The 26,431-nt window shown below is 42.9% G+C and overlaps 1 protein-coding gene across 1 annotated transcript in view; it reads left to right on the forward strand.

Annotated features, from left to right (window-relative positions):
- The window catches only part of sucla2 (succinate-CoA ligase ADP-forming subunit beta), a 103,452-nt gene continuing 77,021 nt past the window's right edge, over positions 1-26,431 (forward strand). The window contains exon 1 of the mRNA XM_072270486.1: positions 1-109. Coding sequence (XP_072126587.1) covers positions 38-109 — 72 coding nt within the window. The 5' untranslated portion in view covers positions 1-37. The remainder of the gene's footprint in view (positions 110-26,431) is intronic.

A 26,431-nucleotide genomic window follows, 5' to 3' on the forward strand; every position in this document is an offset into this window, starting at 1 on the left:
CGGCAGCGCAGGCGCAGTACGTCCGATTCGGATTTCCATGGCGGCCTGCGTTCTCTCCCGGCTCTGGCTCGGGTCAAATGGAAGATCCGTGGCTTGTCGCTTCTCCAGGGTGAGTGCCGATGAAGAGAGGGGCTGCTGAGCTCTGGGCTTGGGTGCGGAGAGATTCGTGTGCGAGCAGCCGCACGACACGGCGATCGCAGGCCTAAACACAGAGTTTGCGGTGCCGTCGTCAGATTAACCCGCTCTATACCCAACACTCTCGACCTTGCCCCTTCCGTTTTCCAGTCCTTCCAACCCCCCCACTCCCAGCGCACGCTGATTCCTCCCCCGCCAACCTTCCTTACCACTTCCCGACTCTATCCTTAACCTGATCCTCAACTACACCACCTTCACCCCCACCACTCGGCTCACCACCCGTCTCAGTTTGCCTACTCCCCAATCCTATCCTATCCCTCCCTCCCCTCCCCATCCCCAATCCTCCCCATCCTTCCCCTCCCTCATCCCTCCCTCATCCCTCCCCATCCCTCCCCTCCCTCATCCCTCCCCCTCCCCCATCCCTCCCCCTCCCCCAATCCCTCCCCCTCCCCCAATCCCTCCCCTCCCTCATCCCTCCCCCCTCCCCCCTCCCCAATCCCTCCCCTCCCTCATCTTGTTCATCTGTCTCTGGGATGTGTGCCTCTTTCTACCAGATAACCATGCTGTTTTTTAAAATTACTTTAACCCACATTCATTTGCAATGAGGTATATTGCTGGGGTCCTTTGCACTCTTGTTATTTGTAACTTCTTTGTGTTGCTGGGTTGTATCACTTCTTCTGCTCCCTTTTTTTCTGTCATGTACTGCAGATACTTTCCCTGCATACTCGCTTTCCAATTCACCAGTACCACCTGTCCTTTATTCCTTATCCTCCAGTAGTTTTTTTTTGCTCCAAATTTAAGCATCTTGGATCTCTTAGTTTACTATTATCAGTCAATAATTTGAATTTAAAACTTACTCTCTTGTCTATGTTGAAATTTTCATTTGTCTCTTTCCTCATGAACTGACGAGTCCAAAATATTTCCTTTGAGTCACTTATTCTGTTTTTTTTTAAAATCACTGCAGCATGCTTCTGTAATTGATTCTTCTTTAATCCAGGAATGATTTGAAATTACCTGCTCTCAATTTACTTTGTGGACCCCTCCCCATCTTGGATTATTGTCAGCATCAATTATCCTCTGAGGTTCTTGTTGTTCTTCAATTCTGACTTTTCAGTCATCTCTTGCTGGCTGTGTCTTCAACTATAACCTCAAATACTAGAGAGTATAGCTTGAAGGTGAGGGGGTGACGATTTAAAGAAAATGAGTGAGGCAAATTTGTTTTACTGTGTTAGCTGTCTGGAACACACAGCTGGGTTGGGTGTGGGGTGAGGGGTTGTTGTGAGGGTGTAAACAGATACAACAGACATATTTAAGAACGATCAGTCAAACACATGAACATGCAAGGATTGATGGGAAATGGATTACCTGCAGGCACATGGAGTTAGTTTAATTTAGCATCATGGTCAGCACTGGTATTTCCAGTGCTGCACTGTCTGTGGCATTTCAGCATCACTCTGTCAACAATTCCACCAATCTTAATGACAACTGCAAACATTTTGAAGTTGCCACCTACACTAACATACAAAACATTTGTGTGCATATCACAAACAGCAAGGGTCACAGCACTGATCTTTGTAGAGCACTAAGCACAGATATCCAATCACAAAATCACATTTGCCACCCTAACCTCTTGCTGTACTCTCCACCTACTAACATTTTGTGGTTCACGTACACGAACACCTAGTTCCATAGAACATAGAATAGTACAGCACAGTACAGGCCCTTTGGCCCACAATGTTGTGCCGACCCTCAAACCCTGCCTCCCAAATAAGCCCCCGCCTTAAATTCCTCCATATACCTGTCTAGTAGTCTCTTAAACTTCACGAGTGTATCTGCCTCCACCACTGACTCAGGCAGTGAATTCCACGCAACAACCACTCTCTGAGTAAAAAAACCTTCCTCTAATATCCCCCTTGAACTTCCCACCCCTTACCTTAAAACCATGTCCGCTTGTATTGAGCAGTGGTGCCCTGGGGAAGAGGTGCTGGCTATCCACTCTATCTATTCCTCTTATTATCTTGCATACCTCTATCATGTCTCCTCTCATCCTCCTCCTCTCCAAAGAGTAAAGCCCTAGCTCTCTTAATCTCTGATCATAATGCATACTCTCTAAACCAGGCAGCATCCAGGTAAATCTCCTCTGTACCCTTTCCAGTGCTTCCACATCCTTCCTATAGTGAGGTGACCAGAACTGGACACAGTACTCCAAGTGTGGCCTAACCAGAGTCTTATAGAGCTGCATCATTACATCGCGACTCTTAAACTCTATCTCTCGACTTATGAAAGCTAACACCCCATAAGCTTTCTTAACTACCCTATCCACCTGTGAGGCAACTTTCAGGGATCTGTGGACATGTATTCCCAGATCCCTCTGCTCCTCTACACTACCAAGCATCCTGCCATTTACTTTGTACTCTGCTGTGGAGTTTGTCCTTCCAAAGTGTACCACCTCACACTTCTCTGGGTTGAACTCCATCTGCCACTTCTCAGCCCACTTCTGCATCCTATCAATGTCTCTCTGCAATCTTTGACAATCCTCTACACTATCTACAACACCACCAACCTTTGTGTCGTCTGCAAACTTGCCAACCCACCCTTCTACTGCCACATCCAGGTCGTTAATAAAAATCATGAAAAGTAGAGGTCCCAGAATAGATCCTTGTGGGACACCACTAGTCACAATCCTCCAATCTGAATGTACCCCCACCCTCTGCCTTCTGCAGGCAAGCCAATTCTGAATCCACCTGGCCAAACTTCCCTGGATCCCATGCCTTCTGACTTTCTGAATAAGCCTACCGTGTGGAACCTTGTCAAATGCCTTACTAAAATCCATATAGATCACATCCACTGCACTACCCTCATCTATATGCCTGGTCACCTCCTCAAAGAACTCTATCAGGCTTGTTAGACACGATCTGCCCTTCACAAAGCTATGCTGACTGTCCTTGATCAGACCATGATTCTCTAAATGCCCAGAGATCATATCTCTAAGAATCCTTTCCAATGGCTTTCCCACCACAGACGTAAGGCTCACTGGTCTATAATTACCTGGACTATCCCTACTACCTTTTTTGCACAAGGGGACAATATTCGCCTCCCTCCAATCTTCCGGTACCATTCCCGTGGACAATGAGGACATAAAGATCCTAGCCAGAGGCTCAGCAATCTCTTCTCTCGCCTCGTGGAGCAGCCTGGGGAATATTCCATCAGGCCCCGGGGACTTATCCGTCCTAATGTATTTTAACAACTGCAACACCTCCTCTCCCTTAATATCAACATGCTCCAGAACATCAACCTCACTCATATTGTCCTCACCATCATCAAGTTCCCTCTCATTGGTGAATACCGAAGAGAAGTATTCATTGAGCACCTCGCTCACTTCCACAGCCTCCAGGCACATCTTCCCACCTTTATCTCTAATCGGTCCTACCTTCACTCCTGTCATCCTTTTTTTCTTCACATAATTGAAGAATGCCTTGGGGTTTTCCTTTACCCTACTTGCCAAGGCCTTCTCATACCCCCTTCTTGCTCTTCTCAGCCCCTTCTTAAGCTCCTTTCTTGCCTCCCCATATTCTTCAATAGACCCATCTGATCCTTGCTTCCTAAACCTCATGTAAGCTGCCTTCTTCCACCTGACTAGATTTTCCACCTCACTTGTCACCCATGGTTCCCTTACCGTACCATTCTTTATCTTCCCTCACCGGGACAAATTTATCCCTAACATCCTGCAAGAGATCTCTAAACATCGACCACATGTCCATAGTACATCTCCCTGCAAAAACATCATCCCAATTCACACCGGCAAGTTCTAGCCTTATAGCCTCATAATTTGCCCTTCCCCAATTAAAAATGTTCCTGTCCTCTCTGATTCTATCCTTTTCCATGATAATACTAAAGGCCAGGGAGCGGTGGTCACTGTCCCCCAGATGCTCACCCACTGAGAGATCTGTGACCTGACCCGGTTCATTACCTAGTACTAGATCTAGTATGGCATTCCCCTTAGTCGGCCTGTCCACATACTGTGACAGGAATCCATCCTGGACACACTTAACAAACTCTGCCCCATCTAAACCCTTGGAACTAATCAGGTGCCAATCAGTATTAGGGAAGTTAAAGTCACCCATGATAACAACCTTGTTATTTTTGCACCTTTCCAAAATCTGCCTCCCAATCTGCTCCTCTGTATCTCTGTTGCTACCAGGGGGCCTATAGAATACCCCCAATGGAGCAACTGCTCCCTTCCTGTTCCTGACTTCCACCCATACTGACTCAAAAGAGGATCCTGCTACATTACCCACCCTTTTTGTAGCTGTAATAGTATCCCTGACCAGTAATGCCACCACTCCTCCCCATTTTCCCCCCTCTCTATCCCTTTTAAAGCACTGAAATCCAGGAATATTGAGAATCCATTCCTGCCCTGGTGTCAGCCAAGTCTCTGTAATGGCCACTACATCATAATTCCATGTATGTATCCAAGCTCTCAGTTCATCACCTTTGTTCCTGATGCTTCTTGCATTGAGTTACACACATTTCAGCCCTTCTACCTTACTGTCTTTACACCGTTTATTCTGCTTCTCTTTCCTCAAAGCCTCTCTATATGTTAGATCTGGCTTTACTCCATGCACTTCTTTCACTGCTCTATCGCTCTGGGTCCCATCCCCTTTGTAAATTAGTTTAAACCCTCCCGAACCATGCCAGCAAACCTACCTGCAAGGATATTGCTCCCCCTCAAGTTCAGGTGCAACCCATCCAATCTGTACAGGTCCCACCTTCCCCAGAAGAGATCCCAATGATCTAAAAATCTAAAACCCTGCTCCCTGCACCAGCTCCTCAGCCACGCATTCAACTGCCATCTCCTCCAATTCTTACCATCACTGTCACGTAGCACTGGCAGCAACCCTGAGAATGCCACCCTTGAGGTCCTGTTCTTCAGCCTTCTGCCTAGTTCCCGAAACTCACACTTCAGGACCTCATCCCTCTTCCTGCCTATGTCGTTGGTCCCAACACGTATCACTACTTCTGGTTGCTTTCCCTCTCGTACCAGGATGTCATGCACCCGGTCAGAGACATCCCCGACCCCGGCACCCGGGAGGTAACAAACCATGCGGGTGTCCTTCTCACGTCCACAAAATCTCCTGTCTGCTCCCCTGACTATAGAGTCTCCAATGACAACCGCTCTCCTCTTCTCCGTCCCACGCTTCTATATGACCGGCTCAGACTCAGTGCCGGAGGCTCTGCCACCGTGGCTCACACCTGGTCTGTCGTCCCTGCCAACAGTATCCAGGGCGGTAAACTTATTATTCAGGGGAATGGCTACAGGGGCGCTCTGCACTACCTGTCTGCTCACCTTCGCTTTCCCCCCTCTGACTGTCCCCCAACGACCTGCTTCCGACAGCCTAGGTGTGACTACCTCCCTGTAGTCCTCATACCCCCTTATGAGCCGAAGTTCATCCAGGTGCTGCTCCAGATTCCTTACACGGTCTTCCAGATCGCTCAGCCATATGCACTTCTGGTAGATGTGACTCTGCGGGAGAGGAGCATTCCCCCATGACTGCCACATCTCACATGCGAGGCACATCACCATCTCAGGAGGCATTGTAAAGACTAACTGCGAGCAAGCTCGTCCTCCATCTCTTCTCGTCGAAGCCCTTCGAGTCAAAGCCTCAAAGCTCCACTCCTTCACTGGCCGCTTTCCCTTTGTACTTTGTTCATATGCAATCTTTCTTGTTAGATAACAGCCTGCCTTTAGATTTGACTTAGCAAAATGGATGACCTCACAATTTCCCACATTAAACTCCATTTGCTAAGTTTTCAACTGATCTGCAGAGTCCAAGTATCCTCATAGCAGTATGTCCTTCCACTTAATTTTTGCTACCATCAACTTGGATAGTTTGGACTCTGCCACCTGATTCAGATCATTAATAACAATTGTAGATAATTAACCAGTTACTGCTTTCAGCCTGAAGAAGGGCTTGTTTATTCTAACTGTGCTTATAAGATGTTCAGTCCATGTTGGCATACCTCCCCAATACCATAAACTCCTACCTTTTGCATCAGCTTTTTGTGTGGCACTTGTCAAATGCCTTTTGAAAATCTAAATGCTCTATACCAGCAGGTTCCTCTGACTCTCCTTGTACCATCCATGAAGATTGCTAGCAAGTTTGTCAAACGCAATTACGTATCATAAGATCATGTTAACTTAGTTCGATTGTGTTCAGCTTCCTAAATGAGCAGCTATTTCTTCCTTGATTTTGGAGATTAGTGTCTTGCCAACAAAGGAGGTTAAGCTTACACTTAACACAGTGGATCAGGGAAAACATTAAATCAAAAACTCAAGCATACAAAGATGCCTTCATGTTTGAATCCCATTTGTGGTTTCTCCAATTCATTAGTATCTTCTAGGAGCTTAATGAGTTTTGAAAAATGATTCTACTGTTTCTGAGGTAACTTTTTTTAAAACCGTCTTACTTGTCTGACTTTAGTCCCGTAAGTTTTTCCCAGTACATTGCCCCTTATGATAATTGTAGCACGTCCTTCCATTCTGTTTGAAACTAGAGTATCAGGTATCTTTGTGGGATATTTGAGATATCTTCCACCTTAAAGACTGATGCAAAGCATTGATTTGATTTAGTTAGCATTTCTTTGTTTCTAGTTAATCTCTCCCTGCCTCTCTCCTCCCCACTTTTTTATATTTCAGTAGAAGCTCTTGCTGTTTGTTTTGCTATTAATTGCCAATTTTCTCTCAGTACGTTTCTCCCTCCTTTTTAGTTCTTTGGTCTTTCCCTATTGCTTATAAACTTCCTGGTCCTCTTGTCTGCCACAAGCCACTTTACTATTTTTGTAAGCTTGAATCTTTAAATTAATGCTTTTCTTGACTCACTGTTAACTACAATCTTGCTCCTGGATCCCTTTAATTGGGATCATTTTCTGTAGGAACCATCTGTTTAAATACTTGCCACAGTTCATCCGCTGTTCATTCCTTAGCCTTTTTTTTTAATCCAATCTACTCTAAATACTCCACCTTTTATACCATTATAATTGTCCTTATTTATATGGAAGATGTTGCTTATGAACCTCTGGCATTTACCCTCGAAGTGCATCCAGAGTTCCTCTATGTTGTTATGTTGCTTGCTAGGGGATCCTTAAACAATTTTCTTTCTTACTCATGACCAAATCTAAAGAGCCTGTTATCTGGTAGGGTCTTTCTTCTGTTACTCTAAGCAACAATTCCTGATGCACCCTACAAATTCTTCCATGAAGCCTGTGTGTTGAACCAATCCAATCAAAATGCCAATGGAAAACACCAGCAATAATTCCTTGTATGCCTTTGATATTTTCCAATTAATGCTCAATCCGAATTAGGTGAAATGACACCTTGTTCCTTGTAAATTTCTCCCTCCTCTCTATTTCCCCGCTATTTCTTGTTTCCACCTGAATTGTTCCAACTCATTCACTGCATTCCATTGATACTCAATACTGTATTTATTCCTTTCCTGTTAAACAAAGCTACCCTACCTTTTTCCCTCTCAATTGCCCGACCTTTCTTTGAAAGTGCAGTTTTTTTACAACATTATTTGTTTTTCATTGAATGTCAAGGGTAAGTGATTAGATTATTTTGTGATAGAGGTTGTCATTGCCCACTACTTTTGTGGTGCAGAAGTTGCTTGCTACTATCAACCTGCAACTGAATATTGTTTAGGTCTTGCTGCATGCAGGCATGAGCAACTTCATTTGATGAGGAATTGAGAAAGGAATTCTATTCTCAATTATCGGTAAACATTTTCTACTTCTGATATTATAATGGAAAGAAAGTTATTGATTAAACAACTGAAGATATAGATCTAAGACTGCCATGAAGTATTTCTACAGTGGTGTCTCGGGCTGAGATAAATGACCTCTGCCACCTACATCCATCTTTATTTGTTCAGTGCGTGACTCCATGAAATGTTTTCCCTTTTGATGTCTATTGACTGCAGTTTTACAAGGAATCCTTGAAGTCAAGAATAGACACTCTCACCTAATCTCTGATATTCAGTTCTTTGTCCATGTTTGGCTTAAGGCTGAGTTGAGATCTGTGATGCGGTCTTGGCAAAACCCAAATTGGACGTCAATAATTCGGTAACAACAGGAACTCTGCAGATGCCGGAAATTCAAGCAACACACATCAAAGTTGCTAGTGAACGCAGCAGGCCAGGCAGCATCTCTAGGAAGAGGTGCAGTCGACGTTTCAGGCCGAGACCCTTCGTCAGGACTAACTGAAGGAAGAGTGAGTAAGAGATTCTTCCCAAACCTCCTGTCCCATGATCCTCTCGTATCCCTTTTGCCAATCACCTGTCCAGCTCTTGGCTCCATCCCTCCCCCTCCTGTCTTCTCCTATCATTTTGGATCTCCCCCTCCCCCTCCAACTTTCAAATCTCTTACTCACTCTTCCTTCAGTTAGTTCTGACGAAGGGTCTGGGCCTGAAAGGTCGACTGCACCTCTTCCTAGAGATGCTGCCTGGCCTGCTGTGTTCACCAGCAACTTTGATGTGTGTCAATAATTCGGTTATTGGTCTATATGTGCCACTTGAGAGCACCATTTACAACAGCCTCCATCTTTTCTGAGTAATTGATTCATTTAAATCCATGTCCATTTCAGCTGTCAAGTATCTATCTCCACTAATTTCAGTTTCCAGTAAGCATAAAGAGATACAGCTTGGAAGCAGGCCAATCTAAATTAATTCCATCTGTCTGTACATGGTCCATTTCCTGTCAGTTTTTGTATACCTAAGTACCGCTTAAATGTTGCTGTTATAACTGCTTCTACCAGCAACCCTGACTGTATGTTTGAGGACCTACCACTTTGTGATGAGGGAGAACACTCCCCATACACATCTCCATTAAGTTTGCCCCTCTCACCTTAACCCGATGACCTCCAGTATTTGACATTTCCACTTGGGGGGGAAAAAACGACTCATCTATCTTATATACGCATCTCATAATTTTATATTCTTCTATCAGATCCCTGAAGCTCTAGAGAAAACAATACAAATTTGTATACTCTATTATGCATATAATGCACTCCATTATATGTAGGAACCTCATTGGCACCCTGTCCAAAGCCTCCATGTCCTGCCTATAGAGCAGTAAACAGAACTGCACACAATGCCCTAAATGTGGTGTAACCAAAGTTTTATACACCAACATTACAACTTGCCAATATTTATACTCAATGCTCAGATCGATGAAAGCAAGCATTGCCTTCTGATTTTTCTTAACCACCCTATCCAGTTGTGTTGCCACTTACAGGTAGGTGTGAATTTGTATGCCAAGATTACCCTGTACGTTAATGTTCCTAAGGGTCCTACTATTTACTGTAAACTGCATGTTCTTCCTTCATTTGACACCCCAAAATATTTCATCTCATACTTGTCCAGATTTAACTCAATTTGTCATTTCATTACCCAAATACTCAACTTGTCTACATCCTGCTCAATCCTTGACAGCCTTCCTCCCTGTCCAGAACTTCCATCAATTTTTGCCCAAACCATTTATATATTATAACAAACAACAGAGGTCCCAGCGTGAATCCTTGTGGAAAATCACTGGTCACAGACCTCTAGTCAAAGAAACACCCATCCTTCATTACCCCCTGTCTTCTATGACCAAACAAAGTAAACTGGATAGTCAGTGAGGCTTTGTGTGTGGAAAATCATGTAATATAAATTTGATTGAGCTTTATGAAGAGGTACCTCGAGAAGTTATGAGGGCAGAATAGTAGACATTGTTGACAAAGTCCCACTTGGTTTGTTTGTGTTCGTCCATCGTTGTCGACGAAGACCTCAACGTCAATTGATGATGTTGAGACGAGCGCATGATTTGGATTTAAATGAGGGAGAATTGCAGTGTCAGCCTCACTCTCTCTTCCCAATTCCTATCTGGATCAAGTGGCAAGACGAGTCGAGACGGCTGGAGATGGGACTAGGTGCAGTGGATGACCAGGACGTCTTCTGTGTCTAGTCGTGCTCTATGCATTCCACGACGCTTGCAGAGACTGCCTTCTTGACCGTTGGACCTTCCATTGGTCTCATCCGCTCAGTCTGCCGGGGCCTGTCTTCACATGCTGGGATAGACAACTCCCTATCTCACCGAGGGTTTGAGACCCGTCGGCTACCCTCACCTGGTTTAGCCAGCTTGTTGAGGCCGTTGCCCGGGGTGTGGCCGCCATCGCATGTGAACAGCTACGGGGAGCCACAGGTGAGAGCTGAGTGCCAGGTGGGGACCAAAGGTGGACAAACCACCTTGAAAAGGACGTGACATGTTCCCCCACCAGAGGTGCTACCCCTCCCTGACACCCCCATACATCCCACTTGGTAGGCTGGTCTGGAAGATGACATCCATCAGGTCCAGGGTGAGTTACTCAGATACAAAATTGGCTTGGTGTAAAGAATCAGAACATAGTAGTGGAGTTTTGTTTTTCAGATTGGAACACTGTGACTAGTGCTTTCCTGTATGGATTGGTGCAGGGCCCACTGTTGTACAGTGGTAAGAAACAATTTGTGAACCCTTTGCAATTATCTGGTTTTCTGCATTAATTACTTATAAAATTGAAGTCACAATAATAGACAAAAACAATCTGCCTAAACTAATAACACACAAACAATTGAATTTCTTTTCGTCAATCCTGAGTACAGGTTTTCCCCGCCATCCGAAGGTACAGCGTTCCTATGAAACGATTCATAAGCCGGAATGTCGTAAAGCGAAGAAGTAATTACCAATTATTGATATGGGAAAAACTTGTGAGCATTTGCAGACCCAAAAATAACCTACCAAATCATGCCAAAATAACACATAAAACCTAAAATAATAGTAACATATAATAAAAGCAGGAATGATATGATAAATACACAGCCTATATAAATTAGAAATACTTCTCTACAACGATGTCCTGCATTGTTCTCCGTAGCGAAAATCTCACACAAACGCTCATGGCAGAAACGCGGCGCAAGCGCTCTCCAGTAACCTTTAAGCTATGAAGCTGCCAAATCATACCAAATAACACGTAAAAATACACAGCCTGTATAAAGTAGAAATAATGTATATACAGTGTAATATCACTTACGGGAATTGGGAAGACAGCGCCGAGCACACTGATGATGGTGTGTTTGGCTGAGTCATCAGAGGTTGGGGTGGTGCAGTGGCCCCCAACCTCCGGGCAGCGAACCGATACCGATCCATGAAGCCTGCAAGAGTCCTGAGGCAGCCGGGACGCACTCAGCACATCTTTAAGAAAAAAGCTGAAATAAACAAACTAATTAATTACGTGCTGGGCGGCACCTAATTAATAGCTTGTTTATTTCGGCTCTTAAAGACGTGCTGGATGCCTCCTGGCTACCGCTGCATTCTCCGCGAATCGGTATCTGTCCGCAGCCCAGAGGTTGGAACCACTGGGGCGGTGGGATGCAGGGGTGTCATCTCATCGTCGATCAGGGCAGGCAGGTCATCTTCTTCTATGTCTGCCTGCTTCGATGTTGAAGGTTGAGGTTCGTCGTCTGCTGTGGCTGATGTGGAAGGCTTGCTTGATTGCTTAGCCTCTCGCATTTTTCTATCATACAGTTCTTTGTAAGCACTCAAACCATCTTGCAAATATGCCCTAAACCGACATACCCTTTCAAAATTAAAGTCGCACTTTATCATTGCAGCAAAAATCTCACGCATTTGCTTCACGTTCAGTTTCTGGACATCTTCACTTTCGCTACTGCATTCAGTTTCGATTGTTATCCTCTCCTCTTCCAATTGCATCAGCTCTTCATCTATCAGTTCTTGATCATGGGATGACAAAACCTCTTCAACATCATCTTCATCAACTTCCACAAGCCAAACTCACTTCGTCCTTACTTCGTTCACCACGATCGAAATGCTTAATTATGTCTAGTTTTGTGCTAAGTGCAACACCCTTACGAGTTCTTCTAGGCTTTTCCGATACCTTAGAACTCATCTTGCAAACGGCTGCTCACAGGCACGTGTTTAAGCAATGCCGGCACGAATGCCATTCCGAATCCGGGGGAGAATGGCTGCTCGGGGCGTGCGGCGCGCTGCCTTTTTTCGTAACAGTGAAAACACCTCTGTTAGCGAAAACAGGTAACTAATGTAGGTCTTTCGTAACAGCGAGGTTTCGTAAAGCGAACGTTCGAAAAACGGGGGACACCTGTATACCATTTAAACAACAGCAGTCTAGATTCAAAGTACGTGAACATCTGGGGTAATGCGTTCCAAAAAAGCTATTTAGCATTAGGTGTTCCAATCAATGAAAGCAGATTGGAGCTGTGGGTTGTATAGATGGCCTGCCCTGTAAAAAAGACACAGAAAGTCAGGTTACTGACAGAGACTGCTCTTCTCAGGAAACATCTGTTTTTATGCACCATGCCTTGATCAAAACAGCTTTCTGAGAACTTCGAAAGAGGAATTGTAGAGATGTTAGAAGCTGGAAAAGGCTACAGAAGCATTCCTAAATACTTGAGTGTTCATAAGTCCACAATAAGAGAAACTGTCCGCAAACGGAGGCAATTCAGTACTGTTGCTCCTCTTTCTAGGAGTGGACGTCCTGCAAAGATCACACCAAGAATGCAACATACAATGCTGAAAGAGGTGAAACAGAACCCAAGGGTAACAGCAAAAGACCTGCAGAAATCTCTAGAGCTTGCTGAAGTCTCTGTTCATGTATCCACTGTAAGAAAACACTGAACATGAGTGGTGTTCATGGAAGGACATCATAGAGGAAAACACTGCTCCCTAAAAAAACCAGTGCTGTATGTCTCAAGTTTGTAAATGACCACCTGAATGTTCCACAACACTTCTAGGGCAGTGTACTGTGTACAGATGAGACAAAAGTTGAACTTTTGGGCAGAAATGTACACCTCTATGTTTGGCGGAAAAAGGGCACGGTACACCAACACCCAAACCTGATCCCAACTGTGGAGCATGGTGGAAGGAGCATCATGGTTTGGAGCTACTCTGCTGCCTCTGGGCCTGGGCAGCTTGCAATTGTTTAGGGAACAATGAATTCAAAGTTTGTATTAAGACATTTTACAGGAGAATGTCAGGGTAGTAGTCTGCCATCTGAAGCTTAATAGAAGTTGGATGATGTGACAAGGCAATGATCCGAAAAGCAAGAGTAAATCAACAACAGAATGGTTTAAAAAGAAGAAAATCTGTTTTTTGGAGTGGCCAAGTCAGAGTCCAGATCTTAACCCAATTGCGATGCTGTGCCATGACCTCAAGAAGGTTGTTCATGCATGGTATCCCAGAAATATGGATGAACTGACAGAGTTTTGTATGGAGGAGTGGTATGAAATTCCTCCTTGCCATTGTGCAAGTCTGATCATCAGCTACAGGAAACATTTGGTGGAGGTTATTGCTGCTAAAGGAGGTTCTACCAGTTATTAAATATAAGGGTTCATATACAGTGGTATGCAAGTGTTTGGGCACCCCGGTCAAAATTTCTGTTACTGTTAAGTGAGTAAAAGATGACCTGATTTCCAAAAGGCATAAAGTTAAAGAGACACATTTCTTTAATACTTTAAGCAAGATTACTGTTTTATTTCCATCTTTTACAGTTTCAAAATAACAAAAAAGGAAAAGGGCCCGAAGCAAAAGTTTGGGCACCCTGCATGGTCAGTAATTAGTAACACCCCCTTTGGCAAGTATCACAGCTTGTAAGCGCTTTCTGTAGCCAGCTAAGAGTCTTTCCATTCTTGTTTGGAGGATTTTCGCTCATTCTTCCTTGCAAAAGGCTTCTAGTTCTGTGAGATTCTTGGGCCGCCTTGCATGCACCACTCTTTTGAGGTCTATCCATAGATTTTTCGATGATGTCAGGGGACTGTGAGGGCCATGGCAAAACCTTCAGCTTGCGCCTCTTGAGGTAGTCCATTTTGGATTTTGAGGTGTGTTTAGGATTATTATCCTGTTGTAGAAGCCATCCTCTTTTCATCTTCAGCTTTTTTATAGACAGTGTGATGTTTGCTTCCAGAATTTGCTGGTATTTAATTGAATACATTCTTCCCTCTACCAGTGAGATGTTCCCCGTGCCACTGGCTGCAATACAAGCCCAAAGCATGATCGATCCATCCCTGTGCTTAACAGTTGGAGAAGTGTTCTTTCCATGAAATTCTGCACCCTTTTTTCTCCAAACATACCTTTGCTCATTGCAGCCAAAAAGTTCTATTTTAACTTCATCAGTCCACAGGACTTGTTTCCAGAATGCATCAGGCTTGTTTAAATGTTCCTTTGCAAACTTCTGACGCTGAATTTTGTGGTGAGGACGCAGGAAAGGATTTCTTCTGATGACTCTTCCATGAAGGTCATATTTATGCAGGTGTCGCTGCACAGTAGAACAGTGCACCACCACTCCAGAGTCTGCTAAATCTTCCTGAAGGTCTTTTGCAGTCAAAAGGGGGTTTTGATTTGCCTTTCTGACAATCCTATGAGCAGTTCTCTCAGAAAGTTTTCTTGGTCTTCCAGACCTCAACTTGACCTCCACCGTTCCTGTTAACTGCCATTTCTTAATTACATTACGAACTGAGGAAACGGCTACCTGAAAATGCTTTGCTATCTTCTTATATCCTTCTCCTGCTTTGTGGGCATCATTTATTTTAATTTTCAGAGTGCTAGGCAGCTGCTTAGAGGAGCCCATGGTTGCTGATTGTTGGGACGAGGTTTGAGGAATCAGGGTATTTATAAAGCTTTGAAATTTGCATCACCTGGCCTTAACTAATGATGACTGTGAACAAGCCATAGCCCTAACAAGCTACAGTAATTAAGGTCTGAGACCTTGGTAAAAGTTATCTGAGAGCTCAAATCTCTAAGGGGTGTCCAAACCTTTGCATGGTGTTCCTTTCCTTTCCTTTTGTTTTGTACAAAACAAAAATAGTATACTAATCTTGCTTAAAATGTTGAAAAGAATGTTTCATCTTTAACTTTATGACTTTTGGAGATCCGTTCATCTTCTACTCACTTAACTATTCTCAGTAACAGAAATTTTGACCATGGGTGCCCAAACTTTTGCATGCCACTGTACTTTTTCCAGCCTGGACTGTGAATTATTAAACAAAGTGTTTAATAAAGACATGAAAAGTACAATTGCTTGTGTGTTACTAGTTTAGGCAGATGTGTTTGTCTATTATTGTGACTTATATGAAGATCAGACCACATTTTATGAGGAATTAATACAGTAAACCAAGTAATTTGAAAGGGTTCACAAATTTTTCTTGCAACTGTATGTGCACTCATTGGTACTTTATTAGGTACACCTCTATACCTCGTTAATGAAAATATCCTATCAGCCTATTATGTAGCATTTGTTGTTCAGACCAGAGATCAGAATAGGAAAGAAATATAATCTAAATGACTTTGACCATGGAATGATTATTGGTTCCAGACACGGTGGTTTGAGTATCTCAGAAATGGCTGAGCTCCTGGGATTTTCACACATAACAGTCTCTATCTAGAGTTTACCGAGAACGGTGTGAAAAACAAAGAACATCCAGTGAGTGGCAGTTCTATGGGTGAAAACTCCTTTGTTAATTAGAGAGGTCAGAGGATAATGACTGGACAGGTTCAAACTGACAGGAAAGCAACAGTAACTCAAAATTCCATGCATTGCAACAGTGGTGTGCAGAAGAGCATCTCTGAATGCACAACACATTGAACCTTGAGATGGGCTACAGCAGCAGAAGGCCACACCAGGTTCTACTCTGTTACTTAATGAAGTGGCCTCTGACTGTATAAATGTTAATACTTCGGATGGGAATTAGGTTGCGTGATTAGTACAGTACTCTGCATAAGTCTCAAACCTTGTGGAGCAGCGAGATGAACCTGCCCAGCCATTGCCTCCAGCCCTGACACCCTGACCGTTTCAGTCTGGTTAGGTGATTAAATCATCCAAACCTCAGGTCATTCTGCATTCTCAGACTCAGGCCCCACTGCCGCCTTTTGGCCCATATACGATCTTTCCTATTTGGCCTGGCACTTAAATCAGTCAAACTTTGGGTTTGATTGATTTAATCCCCCCACCCACCCTGGCACTCCTGCTCTGCTACCTGCCCCACAGCCCTCCTGCAATGCGCCATCCTCATATTTCCCAGCGTCTTTTGCTCGCTCCAGATTTACAAACTTGCTCTCCACTCTATGTTGACAAATAGAATACTGTACAAAAGTCTTAAGCACCCTAGCTATACATATGTGCCTAAGACTTTTGCACAGTACTGTAAATGTCAGATAATGAAGATTACCTGAGTTTATAAGAGGATATAGATCAATTACGAAAGAGAGCAAACTCAGACAAGTGCAAAATAATGCATTTTGGTAAGTTAAACCAGAGCTTGAAATACCGAGTGATTGACATGGCCATGGGAGGCCATGACAGTGAGACCTGGGATACACTTACATTGTTCCTTGAAGGTAATAACATAGTTAAATAGAGTGGTGAAGAAAGTATATGGCATGCTTCCATTCACTGGTCAGGATGAAGCACATAAGTTGGGACACTATGGTACAGCTGTGCATGAAGTTGGTAAGGTTGCTTGGAGTATTGTGTACTTTTGTTTGCCATTCTATAGGAAAGATGTGACTAAGTTGGAGAGGGTGCAGAGCAGATTGAAAAGGATGTTGATAGAACTGGAGGACTTGAGTTAAAAGCAAAGACTAATAAGCCTGGTACTGTTTTACCTGTAGCAAGGAAGGGTGAGGGAATGACCTTATTTGTTGTTGTTCAGTTTTTAAGTCGAGTCCGACTCTCTATGACCTTGTGGACTCCTGCACACCAAGCCTTCTTGTTGGAAACTGCCTCCCTAAGATCCCCCAAGGATCATACACATTGTCTGAGCAATATAATCTATCCATCGTAGCCTCTGTTGTCCTCTCCTTTTACCTTCTGTTTTACCTAACATGAGAGTCTTCTCTAAGGAATCCTGTCTTCTCATGATGTGGCCAAAATACTTGAGCTTTTGTCTCATAATCAGGCCTCTTAGTGAGCAGTCTGGCCATATTTCTTCAAGTATTGACTTGTTGGATCTTCTTGCTGTCCAACGAACTCTTAACACTTCCCTCCAGCATCCAAGTTCAAAGGCATTGATTCTTTTGTATTCAACCTTACTAAAAGTCCAGCTCTCACAGCCGTACATCACAGCTGGAAATACTATAGACTTGACTGTACGGATCTTCATAGACAATGTCATATCTCTGCTCTTCAGTATTTTATCTAAATTTGCCATTGCTGCCCTCTGCAGAAGTAAGCGCAGTTCAATTCCGTGGCTGCAGTCAGCATCTATAGAAATCTTTGAACCGAGGAAGACAAAATCTGTCACTGCTTCCACTTCCTTTCCATTTATTACCACGTAGTTAATGGGGCTGGTTGACATGATCTTGGTTTCCTTAATATTGAGCAACAAGCCAGCTTTTGCACTTTCTTCTTTCACTTTGATTAGAAGCTTCCTCACATCCTCCTCACTTTCAGCCATTAGAGTAGTATCATACACATATCTGAAGTTGTTATATTTCGTCTCGCAATTTTGATTCCAGCATTTGAGTCCTCTAGGCCAGCACTCCTCATGATGTGTTCAGCATATAGATTAAATGAATGGAGTGACAGTATGCAGCCTTGTCGTACTCCTTTCCCAATCTTGACCAGCTTGTTGTTCTGTGTTCATTTCTAACTGTTGCTTCTTGATCTTCGTACACGTTTCTCATAAGGCAGATCAGATGTCCAGGTATCCCCATTTCTTTAAGGATTTGCCATAGTTTGTTATGGTCCACACTGCTGAAGGATTTAGAGTAGTCATTAAAACATAGATAATTACTTTTCTGGAATTCCCTCGATTTCTCCATTATCCAGCGTAGGTTAGCAATTTGGCCTCTGGTGCCTCTTGCCTCTTCTAAAACCAGCTTGTACATAAAGGTTATAGAGGATCTTACAGAGGTTCATAAAATCATGAGCTGTATAAGAAAGGTGGATGGTCATAATCTTTTTCCCAGGTCTGTGAGGTTGAAAGCTAAAGGGCATAGGTGTAAGGTGAAGCGGAAAACCTTAAGATCTGAGAGTTAAGTTTTTCACACAGATGGTGAATGGAATGAGCTGCCTGAGGAAATTGGTCTGAGGAGGGCTAATATTGTTGTGGGCAGGTTTGTTAGAGCTGTGGGGGATGGTTTAAACTAATTTGGCAGGGTGCTGGGAACCGGAGGGAAAGGACTCAGGATAGGATGGATGGTAAAAAAAGTAAAGATAGTGTGCAGTCAGACTGTCAGGAAGGACAGGCAGGTGATAGAACAAAATTGCAGTCAGCAGGGTGAGTATCAGTGCATTAGGGATGCAGAATCAAATACCTTATTCAAAGTGTTATATCTCAATGTATGGAGTATAAAAATAAGGTGGATAATCTTGTTGCACTATTATAGATTGGCAGGTATGATGTTGTAGCCATCAGTGAATCATGGCTGAAGGATGGTTGTAGTTGGGAACTGAATGTACAAGGTTACATGTTGTATCGGAAGGATAGGAAGGTAGACAGAGAGGGTGACATGGTTCTGCTGGTAAAGAATGGCATGAAATCAGTGGAAAGATGTGACCTAGGATCAGAAGATGTTGAATCCTTGTGGTTGAGATAAGAAACTGCAAGGGTAAAAGGACTCCCACTCCCACTTCAAATCTCTTACTAACTCTTCCTTCAGTTAGTCCTGAGGAAGGGTCTCGGCCTGAAACGTCGACTGCACCTCTTCCTAGAGATGCTGCCTGGCCTGCTGCGTTCACCAGCAACTTTGATGTGTGTTGCTTGTAGGGTAAAAGGACCCTGATATACAGGGTTCCCAACAGTAGCTGGGATGTGTACTACAGATTACAACAGGAAATAGAAGAGGCGTGTCAAAAGGGCAATGTTATGATAGTCAAGGGAGATTTTAGCATGCAGATTGATTGGAAAAATCAGTTTGGTAATGGATCTCAAGAGAGTGAGTTTGATGAATGCCTGTGAGATGGCTTTTTAAAGCAGTTTGTTGTTGAGCTTACTAGGGGACGAGCTATACTGGATTGGGTGTTATCTAATGAACCGGAGGTGATTAGGGAGCTTAAGGTAAAAGAACCTTTAGGAGGCAGTCATCACACCATGATTGAGTTCAATTTGATAGGGAGAAAGTAAAGTCTGATGTAGCAGTATTTCAGTGGAATAAAGGAAATTACAGAGGCATGAGAGAGGAGTTGGCCAAAGTAAATTGGAAGGAGATGCTGGCAGGGATGACAGCAGGCCAGCAATGCCATATGTTTTTGGGAAAAATGAGGAAGGTTCAGGATAGATGTATTCTAAAAATGAAGAAATACTCAAATGGCAAGACTGTGGCTGACAAGGGAAGTCAAAGCTAATGTAAAAGCAAAATAGAGGCATATAACAAAGCAAAAATTAGCAGGAAGATAGAGGATTGGGAAGCTTTTCAAAAGCTACAGAGTGCAACTGAAAGAATCATAAGGCGGAAAAAGATGAAATATGAAAGCAACCTAGCAAATAATATTAAAGTGGATAGTAAAAGCTGTTTCAAGTCTGTTACATAAATAATAAATAAATAAATAAAAGAGCGATGAGATATAGGACCACTAGAAAATGAGGCCGGAGAAATAATAACCTTGGGCAAGGAGATAGCAGATGAACCAAATGAGTACCTTGCATCATCAGTCTTCACTGTGGAAGACACTAGCAGTGTATCGGATACTGAAGGGTGTGAGGGAAGAGAAGTGGGTGCAGATATTATTACAAGGGAGAAGGTGCTCAAAAAACTGAAAGACTTAAGGGTATATACGTCACCCATACCAGAAAAACTGCATCGTAGGGTTCTGAAAGAGGTACTGGTAGAGATTGTGGAAGCATTAGTACTGATCTTTCAAAAATCATTGGACTTTGGCATGGTGCCAGAGGACTGGAAAATTGTAAATGTCACTCTTACTTTTTAAGAAAGGAGGAAGACAGCAGAAAGGAAACTATAGATAAGTTAGCCTGACCTCAGTAGTTGGGAAGATGTTGGAGTTAATTGTTAAGGATGAGTTTATGGAGTACTTGGTGACACAGGACAAAAAAGGACAAAGGCGACATGGTTTCCTTAAGGGAAGATATTCCCTGAAAAACCTGTTGGAATTCTTTGAGGAGATTACAGGTAGGATAGTTAAAGGGAACATTGTACATTTGGACTTTCAGAAGACCTTTGACAAGGTGCTACACCTGAGGCTGCTTACCAAGTTAAGAGCCCATTGTGTTAACAGGAAAGTTACTGGCATGTTTAGAGCATTGGCTGATTGGTGAGGCAGCGAGTGGGAATAAAAGGATCCTTTTCTGTTTGGCTGCTGGTGACTAGTGTTCTGCAGGGGTCGGTGTTGGGATTGCTTTTTTTAATGCTGTATATCAGTGATTTAGATGATGCAATAGATGGCATTGTTGCCAGGTTTGCAGATGATATGATATTGGTGTAAAGGCAGGCAGTGTTGAGGAAACAAGAAGACTGCCGACGGACTAAAGCCTGATTTATACTTCTGCGTCAAAGCGTTGCCGTAAGTACTGTGTCACCGCAAACCCTACGCAAAGCTGACGCGGAACCCTACACAAGAGCCTGCGTTGCTGCGACGCGCACCTCTCCCAAAATGTAACCGCACGTCGCGGCAACTTAGAACGCAAGAGCTGTGTTTGGTCGGCTTAGTAGCATCGCATTTCCTCCTACGCTGCAATAGCTTCCCATTGGGCGACTGAAGGGCAGGGAAGGAGCTCTGGCTGCAATGCTTTCCATAAAGCTTTACAACCTCCGAAATTATGGAGGACACATTTCACTTTTACGAAAAAAGACGCTGGCATCTTATTTACCCCGCGAAAGAGCACTATGACCATGAAGCCTTGCACGGGCAGGTGTGTGCGCATGCGTGACATGTGCGAATTGCAGAGCGATGCAGACACACCAATGTACAAGTATAAATGTTCACAACGTGCGTAGGTCACTGGCGTAGATTACGGTGTCGAGTTAACGGAGAAGTATAAATGAGGCTTTAGACATATTTTAGGAGGACATAGAAATAGATGTGCAGACTATTTTCTAGACGGGGAGACAATCCAAAAATCTGAGATGCAAAGAGACTTGGGAGTCCTTGAGCAGAACACCCTGAAGGTTAACTTGCAGGTAGGGTCAGTGGTGAGGAAGGCAAATGCAGCGTTAGCATTCATTTCAAGAGGCCTGTAATACAAGAGCAGGGAGGTGATGCTGAGGCCTTATAAGGCACTAGTGAGGTCTCACTTTGAGTACTGTGAACTGTCCTAGGCTCTTCATCTAAGAAAAGATGTGCTGGCATTGGAGAAGGTTCAGAGGAAGTTCATAAGGATGGTTCTGGGAATTAAAGGGTTATCGTATGGGGAACGTTTGATGGCTCTGGGTCTGTACTCGCTGGAGTTTAGAAGGATGAATGGTGATCTCATTGAAACCTTTCAAGCGTTGAAAGGCCTAGACAGAGATGTGAAAAGGATGTTTTTTGTGGTGTGGGAGTCTAGGGCAAGAGGGCACTGCCTCACGAAAGAGGGGCATCCATTTAAAACAGATGTGGAGAAATTTGTTAACCGGGTGGTGGATTTATGGAATTTGTTACCACAGGCAGCTGTGGAGGCCAGGTCGTTGGTTGCATTTAAGGCAGAAATTGATAAGTTTTTGATTGGATACGGCATCAAAGCTAACAGGGAGAAGACCAGGGAGTGGGGCTGAGGAGAGGAAAAAAGGATCGGCCATGATTGAATGGTGGAGTTGACTTGATGGGCCAATGATCTAATTCTGCTCCTTTGTCTTGTGGTCTTATGGTCTTATGAAATAATAGAGGCAGGAATAATTACAGCACTTAAAAGACATTTGGACAGGTACATGGATAGGAAAGGTTTGGGGATATGGGCGAAGTTCAGACGAATAGCACTAGCTTGGGTTTACAGGGATGAATTGTGCTGAAGGATCTTCTTCCATGTTATGTAATTTCCATGGATCTCATGTAACTTAATCTTCTGGGCCACCCTAGTAAGAGGGAATTTACTAAATGTCAAATGGTGTACTAAAGTCCATGCAGACAACATTAATTTCCCTATCTCTGTCAATCTTCATCACTTCCTTAAAAAAACAGTCATATTTGTGAAGTAGTACCTTCTCTGCACAAAGCCTTGCTGACCATCCCTAAAATGTCCGCGATTTTTCAAGTAAATACAGTAGTTGAGAATCTTCTCCCGTAATTTCCTTGCCACTCTGGTAAAATGCATCAGCCTGTAATTTTCAGGATTATCCCTGCTCTCCTTAAACAAAGGAACAACTCTGGTTGTTCTCCAGTCCTCTGTGACCTCACCAGACCTGAACCACTTCCTTTGGCTCCACACATAAATTCCCTGTTTGTTCTTGAGTGAATCTCCCCTTTCCCTCTACTTCTGCATATAGAATGCCTCGATATTATCATTAATTCTACATGCCAATGACATTTGATGGCCTCTTCAGGTCTTCCTTTGGCCTTTCTGTTCTTCAAGAGCCTTTTCTGATTTTGGTTTCTGTTTGACTGAACTTACAATATCTTGTCATCCAAGGTTCACAGGAACATGCTAGTTCTGTACTTTGACCAGCTGGCTTATATAAGATTCTCACTTATTAGAGGTGGATTTAACCTGAAACAGCCTTAGACAATCTAGGTGATTGTTCTGATGACTGTTGACTATTCCCAATGTGCTCCCTGCTGAAATTTGGATTACCTATTACAGGGGTCCCCAACCTTTTTCACTCTGCAAAAAATTGACAATATTCCCAACCTTTTTTGCTCTGCAAATATTGACAATATTCTTGCGGACCAGCCGACCCCGGGGGGGGGGGGGGGGAAGCGGGTTAAGGTTGCCACCGGACAAGAGTAGCAGTCAAGTACTTTGGAGCAACACACATCAAAGTTGCTGGTGAACGCAGCAGGCCAAGCAGCATCTGTAGGAAGAGGTGCAGTCGACGTTTCAGGCCAAGACCCTTCGTCAGGACTAACTGAAGGAAGAGTGAGTAAGGGATTTGAAAGTTGGAGGGGGAGGGGGAGATCCAAAATGATAGGAGAGAACAGGAGGGGGAGGGATAGAGCCAAGAGCTGGACAGGTGATAGGCAAAGGGGGATACGAGAGGATCATGGGACAGGAGGTCCGGGAAGAAAGACAAGGGGGGGGGGACCCAGAGGATGGGCAAGAGGTATATTCAGAGGGACAGAGGGAGAAAAAGGAGAGTGAGAGAAAGAATGTGTGCATAAAAATGAGTAACAGATGGGATACGAGGGGGAGGTGGGGCCTTAGCGGAAGTTAGAGAAGTCGATGTTCATGCCATCGGATTGGAGGCTACCCAGACGGAATATAAGGTGTTGTTCCTCCAACCTGAGTGTGGCTTCATCTTTACAGTAGAGGAGGCCGTGGATAGACATGTCAGAATGGGAATGGGATGTGGAATTAAAACGTGTGGCCACTGGGAGATCCTGCTTTCTCTGGCGGACAGAGCGTAGATGTTCGGCAAAGCGGTCTCCCAGTCTGCGTCGGGTCTCGCCAATATATAAAAGGCCACATCGGGAGCACCGGACGCAGTATATCACCCCAGTCGACTCACAGGTGAAGTGTTGCCTCACCTGGAAGGACTGTTTGGGGCCCTGAATGGTGGTAAGGGAGGAAGTGTAAGGGGATGTGTAGCACTTGTTCCGCTTACACGGATAAGTGCCAGGAGGGAGATCAGTGGGGAGGGATGGGGGGGACGAATGGACAAGGGAGTTGTGTAGGGAGCGATCCCTGCGGAATTCAGAGAGAGGGGGGGAGGGAAAGATGTGCTTAGTGGTGGGATCACGTTGGAGGTGGCGGAAGTTACGGAGAATAATATGTTGGACCTGGAGGCTAAAATAACAGTAACATATAGTAAAAGCAGGAATGATATGATAAATACACAGCCTATATAAAGTAGAAATACTTTTCCACAATCATTGCCTGCATTGCTGTCCATAGCGAAAATCTCACGCAAGCGCTGTCGGCAAAAACACGGCGCAAGTGCTCTCGGCAGAAAATCTCACGCAAGCGCTGTTGGCAAAAACACTCTCCAGTAAACTTTAAGCTATGAAGCTGCCAAATCATACCAAATATCACGTAAAAATATACAGCTGATTAAAAAATAGAAATAAATTCTACTGTAAATCCATCTGGGCCAGGTGCTTTACCTGAGTTCATAGAAAAAATAGCGTTCTTTATTTCCTCTACTGCAATAGGTACATCTAATTTTGAACATTCATTAGATGATAATTTTGGAATATTCAATTTCTTTAAAAATTCATGCATTATAGTAGAGTCATCAGGAAATTCTGATTGATATAAGGAGGTATAGAATTCTTGAAAGGATTTATTAATCTTGTCATGGTCAACTGTCAAAGTGCCATCTTGTTTACGAATCTTAAGAATCTGTCGTTTAACTGAGGCCGATTTCAATTGATTAGCTATAAGTTTCCCAGTTTTATCACCATGTATATAAAATTGACTCTTAGTTTTGATTAATTGACTTTCAATCGTAGATGATAATAAGAGATTATGTTCCATTTGAAGTTCAACTCTCTGTTTATAAAGTTCCTGATTAGGAGCTATAGAATATTTCCTATCAACTTTTTAACATTTTTCTCTACTCCACTGACTCCTTGGCTATGTAGTGTTTTTAGGGATGCAGTATCTATAGGTAAATTACCACAATCTTTTTATTGAGCTTCTATTTCCCTAATTCTTAAAAAAGATAAGGACCCAACTGAATGTGCATCTTATAGGCCTATATCTTTGCTGAATGTGGATTCTAAGATTTTTTCTAAAACATTGACAATGAGATTGGAGAATGTATTACCTCAAATTATTTCTGCTGATCAGACTGGATTTATTAAAAATAGTTACTCTTTTTTTAATATTAGGAGATTAATGAATATTGTTTAAACGCCTTCACCCAAAATTCCAGAATGTGTTATTTCATTGGATGCCGAGAAAGCTTTTGACAGAGTTGAATGGACATATTTATTTAACGCCCTTGAGAAATTTAATTTTAGTTCAATATTTATATCTTGGATTAAACTGATATATCTTATCCCTTTGGCTTCTGTATTTACTAACAATCAAAGATCCCCTCTTTTTCATCTATTCCGTGGTACTAGGCAGGGCTGTCCTCTTAGTCCATTACTATTTGACATTGCTTTGGAAACACTAGCTATTGCTATTCGTGACTCCCCTAATATATTTAGCATTACCCGTGGAAATGAGACTCATAAATTATCACTATATGCAGATGATCTGCTATTATATATTTCATCCCAGGAAAATCTATTCCAGCAGTATTAACTTTGCCTGCTCAGTTTAGTAGTTTTTCTGGTTATAAATTAAACCTAGGTAAGAGTGAACTTTTCCCATTAAATATGCAGGTTCCCACTTATAGAAATTCTCCATTTAGAGTGACTACTGACTATTTTACTTATTTAGGAGTTAACATTACTAAGAAACACAAGGATCTATTCAATTTTAACCTTTTACCATTAATTAATCAGGTTAAACAACTGATTACTAAGTGGTCCCCATTGTCTCTATCATTGATTGGCCGAATCAATGCTATTAAAATGATAATTTTAACTAAATTTTTATATTTATTTCAAACGATACCAATTTTTATTCCTAAATCTTTTTTTGATACTATTGATTCTAAAATTTCCTGTTATATGTGGCAAAATAAAAATCCCAGATTAATTAAAAAAAATACTTACAGAAATCTAAGAAAGAGGGTGGTTTGGCATTGCCTAACCTAAGATTTTATTATTGGTCAATTAATATTAGATATTTAATATTTTGGATGCAAGATTGGAATATAACTCCAAGCCCATATTGGGTAAACCTTGAAGGCCACTCTGTACAAGGGTTTTCTTTAGCTTCCATTTTAGGAACTTCACTGCCTTTTGTACTATCTAAATTGAATAAACAAATGTTAACCCTATAGTTAAACATACATTGCAAATATGGTTTCAATTTTGTAAATTTTTTGGCCTGAATGAATTTATGTTATCAAGTCCAATTTTATCTAATTCCTTTTTTCAACCCTTGGTAATGGACCAAGCCTTTCTGATGTGGAAAATGAAAGGTATAATATGTTTTCTTGATTTATTTCTGGATAACTGTTTTATGTCTTTTGAGCAGTTATCTAAGAAATTTGATTTGCCTAGATTCCATTTTTTTAGGTACTTACAAATAAGAAATTTTTAAAATAC

This window comes from Mobula birostris, chromosome 10 (assembly GCF_030028105.1).
Source record: "Mobula birostris isolate sMobBir1 chromosome 10, sMobBir1.hap1, whole genome shotgun sequence".
NCBI lineage: Eukaryota > Metazoa > Chordata > Chondrichthyes > Myliobatiformes > Myliobatidae > Mobula > Mobula birostris.